Raw genomic sequence first — 10,112 nt, 5'->3', positions numbered from 1 at the left:
AGTTTATTACTATCTAAACACTACGATGAAAGGAAGGCTTCATTAGCAAACCAGTGTCAGATGGATATGTTCGTTCCTTAGTTTAGAGTTTATTACTATCTAAACACTACGATGAAAGGAAGGCTTCATTAGCAAACCAGTGTCAGATGGATATGTTCGTTCCTTAGTTTAGAGTTTATTACTATCTAAACACTACGATGAAAGGAAGTACTCTGTCGTAATTAAAAGGAAACTTGATAAATCGGATAAACCGAGTACAATTTAATGACACTGCTGTAGATAGTACCACAACTCACATTCTAAAAAGGTCTCATTACAAGAAAATAGTTCAACAAGACAATATTGCGTTCAAAATCTGTCTCAGCTAATAAGAAACACTCCTTTCTGGCATCTTTTTCCTTTAGCTAAAGCGATTAATTAGAGTGTTTTGTAAATATCTGTTCTTATGATAAAACAAGTAATAGCTATAAAGACTGAAACCCACTGACTAATGGTAATTTTTATCTCTCTCTAAACGTGACGGCCTCAATGGCACAGCGGTATGTCTTCGGACTTACAACGGTAGAAACCGGGTTTCGATACCCGTGGTGGTTAGAGCACATATAGCCTATTGTATAGTTCAGTGCTTAATTACAGACAAATGTAAACGTGATGAAATATTCAGCTGAAGTATAACTTTTTGTCTTTGATATACTATTATTTTCATTTCCCTAACACTGATAAAAAATGCAATGGTAAAAGGAATTGACATTTTTGCCTTCAACACATATTTTATTGCGATTCCACAGTGTACCACATTACAATGCATGACTCACAATGACTCGGTTTCATCGTCCGTAAGATCCCAGAGTTTTCTGTTTAGATAAACGCCAATAAGGAAAACTTTGTAGCATACCACACGCAATATTAAACGAGATTAAGCTCAATCTCTTTATATTGTCAGGCAAGTGCCGTTAATTAAAAAAAACAACTAATCTAACTTACTGTATTTCCTGTTATCTTCAAAGTAAATGTAGAGATTATTACATCACGCAATGATAAGATCTCTTTGAATTTGTTGGTGTTTCACCAATTTTGGTGCCATATTTTTTATTTATGTACATGTGCACGACTAAAAATGAAATGTTTTGGTCATGCCTCTCACTTTTCCTTTCTTTGAAGTTAAATATACATATCTGAAAAAGCATATGGTGTAATAAAGTTAAATGTATAGTTCCAGTGGCCATATTATGCGTTATTCTAGTTAATATTCTTTATACAATGTTTTCCTTAATTTTAGCCATGCATCTCACTTTTCCTTCCTTTCTAGTTAAATATACATATCTGAAAAAGCATATGGTGTAATAAAGTTAAATGTATTGTTCCAGTGGCCATATTATGCGTTATTCTAGTTAATATTCGTTATACAATTTTTTCCTTAATCAAACATACATTTTTTGCACTGAACTTCGTTCGTAACATTTTGTCGTTTCAAATTTTCAGATTGGTTTTTGTTATTCTAACTTTTTAATTCGATTAATTATTGTAGTTGTTATATTGTGATTCTGATAGTAAGCGCTTTCATAGGTTGCGTATGTAGTATATAAAACATATATGTATATTAATACTCTTCAAATTTCAAACAAATGTTTGAAAATCACATTGCTGTTACGGGCATTTAGATATAAATTCCAAATTTTGTATTACCGAAGAAATAAGTTGCATTTAAAATGCCTGTCAATAAAAACGACATTATTTCGGATACTTTGTATCATTTATAAGATCATTTACTCAAATTGATTTTGTTCAAGACCAATTACGATAATTTTCGTTGTCCTGTTCGATAGTGCTTTAGTGTATGAACAAACCTTGTAAAATGCACTCTTGTGAAGAAAATATGAAATGTTTTTTTTATTTTAATACAGTGAAACGTTTGTATTTATTTGTTAATAGAAACTACAAAATAATTGGACGAAACAAAATAAGGTATCTTGAACAACAATATTATTTTTGATTGTAGGTTAGTCGTCCTAAAACGAATGGATTGCTAGTAAAACACGCACAAAACAACTGTTACCAACTATAATATTTCACATTTATATGTGTGTGTGTGTGTGTGTTTGATAGGTTTAAAGTACATACAGCTAACATGAAAGAGTAAATACAAATATGCATTGACCTCCACGAATAAGTATTTTTTTAAATAATATTAATTAAAAAAAGAAACTCATTCTCTCTATATATACTCAATGTTAATCAGTAATTGATATTATAATCTTACAAATTTTCCAAAATACAAATTAAAAACAACCTATATGAACAAATAGATAATTCAATCTGTATAAAAATAAAAACCAAATTGTTATGAAAAATATTAATAATACTAGGTCACCACACTTACAACACCAAACATATTTGTGAATATTCTATCTACTAGTCCACAATTATGAATGTCAACTGTGAAGTTGTATAAGAAAATTAAATATTTTTTTCTAGGTAATAGATTTTGGTGCTTCAACCCACAATGTCTTTAATGACCTATTCTTCACCATCCGTGGCCGATTATGGGATGATAATTATCATCATATTGTATGAAATACTGTGAAAGGTATTATGGAAACTATAACAATGTAATAAAAAAAATGTTTTTGTATAATTACATACGAACTTTTATCTACGTTAACATACTCTTATTTGCAGAGCTTTCGGCCCTCTTAGAGAACTCTTCATCGGGCAACAATGTACTCAGTGTAGAGAAGAGTACATATATAGTTCTACATATTAATTTACCATAGTTATGAGTCTTAAACAACAAAATATTGTGTTGTTAAAATTCAAAAATTAAAATAAATTCCAAAAGCAACATAACATACGTTTTAGACTACTTTTTAGCGATACAGCATACAGACAAACGTGTCATCCAGACATTCATCATTCATACTACAAATATACCATGCCATTACAATACAAGTATACAATCTATAAATCAGTTATGAAACGTAGATTAGATAACAAACAATACACACATATACACATTAGACCTCAAAAAATAACTCATAAGTAATATCATCACAATATTCTTAGCCTAATAATATTCTATTTCAATAGAATGCACAGTAAGTTAGGTTTCTATAATTGTTCAGCTGGCCTTTTCAGTATTCTACATAATAATCAGAGTAACTTAGTAGTAAAGAAGTAATAAGATCTGAATTGTGCAATATATATTTATAAATATTGATCATAGAATACCCTCAAGTAGTAATATTGATGTGAAGAATCTATTATCATATTTATGAATGGCTATATATTAGTATATATCCTGAAAAACAACTAGTTGCTATATGCATTTATGAAATATTTAAGGGTAATATTAATGGCATTTAAAAATAAAATAATCGTTTGTTTTTATATTATCATAGGTTTGTTTGCTTGTTGATAAGTATAAAGTTGCACAATGGGCTTTCTTTGCTCTGCCAACCACTGGTATCGAAACCATATTTTGGCGTTGTAAGTTCTCAGACTTCCAATTGAGCCATCGAGATGCTTAGATTATTATTAATAATAGTAATATTGTATGAACAGAATTAAATTTATTGGCTTGACGTCGTTTAAGTTCTGAAAAGATAATACTTCGATTTGAGGAACTATTTAACTAGTTTCAACAATTAAAGCTCCTCTTTTATGAAACACTTCAAATGCGAGTGTTATGTTTAATTATAATTTCTAGGTAATTATCCTCTGACTGACTTTGTTTTGGTAACACTGTTTCTAATTCTGCCGGATATATTCCATTTAACGTTTGAAAGATAAGTGCGTTATTAAGACTAATTAAGTCATCAATTTATCTGAAAGTAAATTTAAATAATTTCCCTTTCTGATTTTGATTTAGGAGCTGAAATTCATAATAATATAAACATAGATTGGCCATATCAGCGGAATAGTTGTCTCCTACAGGCACACCGGTAGCAGTTTATAGAATTGTAGTTATGTAGTTAATATATATGTATTCGAAAAGAAATAGTGGTCTTTAATAATAAGATGAGTTTTAATACCAAAATCAGAAATAAAAATTATCAAACAAAAATTGCTAACCTTAGTTATATTAGGCAATGAAATATCTATACAAAGAGTGGTCAAACCAAAGGTTGAAATAACACTAAGATCATTGTTGGTTTATTAAATGTTCCAAAAGTTTCAAAATAAGAATATTATTTTGGATAATCGAAAGACCTTTAATGGGGAATTGCCTATAAGTTATTTTATCCCTTTAAGAATAACATATAAAATATTTTAAAGTAGGTTTTATTATAGTGTTGACAGAGCTACTAATAAATCAAAATTTAGTATGTGCTTTATGTGACTTTGAAATACCATACAGATAAGGAAGGTTTGAAATATTATCTCTTAACACAATTTTCTTATTGAGTGTCACAAGGTATTCATAATTTGACTATCATTATATTTTTCACTTAAAAGCAGAAAAAAAAGTTATGCTAATTTCATTAAGCAGAATTGTAGCATAAAATAGTTTACAAATAAAGGCAAAATTAGTGTCTACTTTATCAACTGAAATAATTGCTGTCGTATTTGTTATATTTTGTTTATAAACTTAAAGAAATGTAATACTATTTGATATTTGTTTAAGTTTATACGATATAAATTTACATTTAAATATTTTAGGAGGAAACGTTTTCACTGGAAAAAACGATGTGGCGGAAATACATAATTCTACACATTTTTGAGATAAAGTTTTCAAGTACTTCTTGCAAAACTGTTTGTGTGTGTAGGGTTTTAGATGAAAATGAATATTTGGCATATTTCCTGAAAACATGTCTTAGCTTATGATGTTCAACGACATCTAAGATTACGGTAACGATATGACCTTGAAAATTATGTTCAACGACATCTAGGATTACGGTAACGATATGACCTTGAATATTATGTTCAACGACATCTGGGATTACGGTAACGATATGACCTTGAAAATTATTTTAAAAAAAATTCTCCTACAATTGCAAACACATTCATATCTTTCAATGAATTAGTAATTTTTTTCAAAAACATATTTGTATACATACAGTCCAAATGGCTTACTTAATTTAAAACATACCGTATCGTGACTCACTTGAATGGGAGAGTATTATTCTGCTAAACTCTGATTTGTGGCTGATTGAGTTGATAATTTATCAACGATTTTATATTTTAAATCTCTAGCACAATAACACTTCTTTATTGTTATTATTATTAGGACTATTATTTGTAGGAATAATACTAATATTCAATATGAACATAATTAAGTGAAGGTGGAAGAGTTGATGCTTTGTGAAAGCACCTAAATCTAACCTCTACAAATATAATGTTGTTTTTCATATGCAGCTTCATAGTTCACAATAATAATTTACACTTGCGGACAGTTATACGGAATATATTTAGGTGTTATGAACGCAGTACACCCCTTTTTGTTCACAATAGCTTGTCATTTGTTTCATACGTTTCAGTTTATTTTATTCGTATAGGTTGTCTTTATGTACACTTAGAAAAAATGCTAGGCTGTGATACACATTATTGATTCACTTTCAGTACGTATATTTTTTATTTGTTTCCTATTGTATACATACATATATACGTATTGAATACTGAATGACAAAATTATTGGAAATTGTGGGGAGTTCTTTTTAAGTGGATAACATAAGTGTGGTTTGTGTTTTCTCTCAATTTCTATTAAGTTTATTTATTTATTGGTACTCTATTATTAGTATGCAACGTATATCTACTAAATACAAGCTGAACTTATATCATTAGTACTTGTTTATTACAGTACTGAAAAGGCACAGAATGGTTTCATATGAGGTATAATATGGGACTGTACATTTCTTGATATCATAACATATTTAGATTGAGATCATTGTACATCATTATTTAATTTTTTTAGTGCATATTGGTGTAGAGAAGACATATTAATACTAGAAATAAACGACCTTATTAGATACTCAACGTTTCGCTTTACAGCTTCTTCAGGAGCGTTCACTAAAACACAAATCGAAACTGACAGTACAAAGCTTCAAACATATAATAGCATTTGAAAATGTTCTTTAACTTCAAAGGCATTCTTTATTGTACATATATCGTATAAATAAAAGAAATCCATTATTTTGTTTCAGGAAGTAAAAATGTTACATAATTGCAATGCATATATACTTTTTCTCACATATGCATTACAAAGGTCATTAAGTTACCCAGTAGTTCGCAAAGTAATATTAATTCTACCTACATAATAAAACAATAACTATAGGTAGCTGACGAATGAAAAATTTTGAAATGGGAGACCTAATATAAGAAATACTGTAGTGCCACGTATATAAAATGCATATATATATATTCAGTATTCTAAAAAATATAGATATCCACTTTTTTTGCATGTTAATTTTGAAGTGTCACAGGTCAAACATATGGATGTAAGGGAATATGACAAGCAAACGTAACATTTACGTTATTATAAAAATTCGGTTGGAACATGTCAAATGTAAATCTTATTGAACTTTAATACGAAAATAGATTCACATCACACGTCAGATACCTTGAAGTAGGATGGGAAGACAGCGACATGCCATATATATGTATATATCATACTGAAGTAACGTGATATAACAGAAACACATTCTATGTACTTCGTAATCTGTTTGGTTGAACACAAATTGAAACGATATAAGATTTGACCTCAATGAAACCTCGAAGGAAAGAAATAATGCATTGTCAGCTACGTAATTGAACACGTTTGCTGACATAACTACACTGTTACAGTGGTTACAAACAACGTGTCTTGAAAGAGTATATACTCAGTATATTGGTAAGATGCATGTCATACTTATGGACCAATGGAATAATGCTTGTAAATGTTGTTGCTTTGGGCAACAGAAAATATGATATGTGTAAAAGAAGTCATGTGACTTTTTTTTCTAAATCATATATATATATATATATTGAGATATATAGTTGACTAAATCAAATCAAGTTACCATCTGAACAACCAGTAAAACAATTGGATGTTTTGAGGTAGTTTTCCAAGTGACCAAAAGTGATTTCACACATACCTCCTTCTGTCTCACATACAAGTGTCAAGCTTTCTCCTTCATTGTAGGGACCCACCAAGCTCTCCAACACCTGCCCGTTCACATCAGTTACCACTGGTTTATTTGGAGGAACTGAAACAAAAGAGTTTAACATAATTTTCTTAAATTAGTTTGCTATGCAACACATGTTAGACTAATACAAATCAATGATTACAGTTGTTAACATTTAGAACTTTGCGTGTCTTGTTCAGTCTTTGTTGAAAATGTTTTGACAACTCAGAGAATATTTATCTCAAGAAAAGCTTTTAGTATGATCAGAAAATATATATATTTAAAATTCAGAAAAAAAGGGTTCCCAGATAAAAGGAAAATATAATGAAAGATTGATGTTGATTTTAAAGGTATTTATTAATTAAATTATTTTAAACATCAAGCATGTTGTTGATAACAGATTTGTTTGTTTCGAATTTCGCACAAAGCTACACGAGGGCTATCTGTGCCAGCCATCCCTAATTTAGCAGTCAAAGACTAAAGTGAAGAAAGCTAGTCATTACTACCCACCGCTAACACTTAGGCTACTCTTTTACTAACGAATAGTGGGATTAACCGTAACATTATAACGACCCCACGGTTGAAAGGCGAGCACGTTTGGTGGAACGGAGATTCGAACCTGTGATCCTCAAATTGCGACTCAAGCGCCCTAACCACTTGGCCATGTCGGGCCTTGATAACAAGTAAAATGAAATACTTGTCTCTGATAAATGTCTTTTTTTAGGTTTCTGTAATTTCATCTCTCCGATTTAAAATACTAGTCCATATAGATTTAAGAAATAATGCGAGTTTCTTAAAATTTTGTTCGTCAATGTTCTGCTTGCTTTGAGGTTGAATTTGTTATTGATTAAACATGTAATTCTTTAGAAATATGGTAATTCAAGCTCAAAGCAAGCAAAACACTGACATATTTCTAAAGAATTACATGTTTAATCAATATCAAAGGTAATTCAACCTCAAAGCAAGCAGAACATTGACATATTTCTAAAGAATTACATGTTTAATCAATAACAAAGGTAATTCAACCTCAAAGCAAGCAGAACATTGACATATTTCTAAAGAATTACATGTTTAATCAATAACAAAGATAATTCAACCTCAAAGCAAGCAGAACATTGACATATTTCTAAAGAATTACATGTTTAATCAATAACAAAGATAATTCAACCTCAAAGTAATATTTCTAAAGAATTACATGTTTAATCAATAACAAAGATAATTCTACTTCATTATTTAAAACCAAATTTTAGGAGATTTTTATAGTTCAGAAACAAAAAGTGCGAAAACAGATATATAATTAGTGTAAGTGGACAATTTATTAACGTCTTTATTACTTTATCTTAGCACTATAACAGTAGAATTCAAATTATAAAACAGATATATAATTAGTGTAAGTGGACAATTTATTAACGTCTTTATTACTTTATCTTAACACTATAACAGTAGAATTCAAATTATTCTTCATTTTTATTCCAATATTGAGCTACGTTAAGTGTCAATTTTTTCGTCTTTTCAAAAAACATTGGTGATTTGTGGAAGCGATCCATTTCCTAAAAGAGTAAGAAATGGGTAATTTAGAATGAGTGACTTCCCACTCCTTAATACGGCTTTGGAACTCTTATTTCCAGCATTTGACTTCTCTCTCTCCCGTGAATTTGTAATACACAAGTGTATATCGTCTCAGAAGAAATTATGTTATGCATTACTGAAGCGCTTGCAATTATATACGTAAAAGCAACTTTGCTGTATTTTAAAATGCATAGATTCATACTTATTTTAATTTCCAAAATGTATATAATATCACATATATATATTTAGTTGTTGGCATTTTTGCCCTATTTCATGTGTTTATTGGTATTACTCTTAACTAATTAAAGCGTACATATTATATATATATATATATATACATATACATGCCTATATTTATATACACTTATTATAACACTTCGTTCTGCGGCTTTAATGCGCCGTTGCACAATTTTGAACCTTTAATCACAGTTACTATTAAAGTTGAAAAAGGTGCAGTATTTTTGCTAAATTCTCTTGAGCAAAAGGCAATATCGACTGTGTAAAATAAACACATACATTTCCCCAGGTCACAGTTATCTATAAAACTCTAGAGGAAGCCAAGTCAATTCTAGCACTTAAAAAAAAGGCATATTTGACCGTTCAAGTTTGAAATCAATTCCAGCCTATTTGATTTCGACCAGATATTTGTATGTGTGTGCGTATACATTTTATTGTTTCTTGAATGGGTTATTGTATCTCTAGGCATGGTAGGACCATAACGGGACCCAACACTTAGCATTAATTATTATCCTGCTTCGTCAGAAAATGGATTCATGATGAATTAGTCCACATTTGAACGTTATACAAACTGAATCCCGCACATTTCAAAACCACTTTACCAGTAAACTGATAAAGCTGACAAGAAAGACATTTGTCGAGTGCAAGCACACATGTATAACGTGTGCAATAATTTATCAACCCGATCCGATTTCTCGACACATCCCTAAGTGAATTATTGAAATTGACATTTACATGATTTGGTTACTGCTGCAAATGTAAGAGTAGGAGACATTAAATACACTTATCCGGTTTAGAAAAATATCTTCATCATATCTTTTTGATATTATCAGCTTTTGGGGATTATTTTGTACTATGTTTAAGATTGTTGTTTTTTAAAGATGACTTTCCATATATTACCACATCTTGGGCATCCATCATAACTAGCAGTTAATTATTTTTTTATATTATCAGCTTTTGGGGATTATTTTGTACTATGTTTAAGATTGTTGTTTTTTAAAGATGACTTTCCATATATTACCACATCTTGGGCATCCATCATAACTAGCAGTTAATTATTTTTTTATATTATCAGCTTTTGGGGATTATTTTCTACGATTTATTGTACTATGTTTAAGATTGTTGTTTTTTAAAGATGACTTTCCATATATTACCACATCTTGGGCATCCATCATAACTAGCAGTTAATTATTTTATTATAGGTTT

General features: G+C 29.7%; 1 protein-coding gene across 2 annotated transcripts in view; it reads right to left on the bottom strand.

Annotated features, from left to right (window-relative positions):
* Positions 1 to 10,112, bottom strand: part of LOC106457889 (hemicentin-1-like) — a 150,812-nt gene that overhangs the window by 63,301 nt on the left and 77,399 nt on the right. For both annotated transcript variants that reach the window (XM_022383952.1, XM_022383954.1), the window contains exon 3: positions 7,071 to 7,181. In XM_022383952.1, the coding sequence (XP_022239660.1) occupies positions 7,071 to 7,181 (111 nt within the window). The remainder of the gene's footprint in view (positions 1 to 7,070; positions 7,182 to 10,112) is intronic.

The sequence above is a fragment of the Limulus polyphemus genome, unplaced genomic scaffold, assembly GCF_000517525.1.
Source record: "Limulus polyphemus unplaced genomic scaffold, Limulus_polyphemus-2.1.2 Scaffold387, whole genome shotgun sequence".
Lineage (NCBI taxonomy): Eukaryota > Metazoa > Arthropoda > Merostomata > Xiphosura > Limulidae > Limulus > Limulus polyphemus.
The sequence above is the reverse complement of the archived record's forward strand: the minus strand, read 5'-3'. Positions and strand labels throughout refer to the sequence as shown.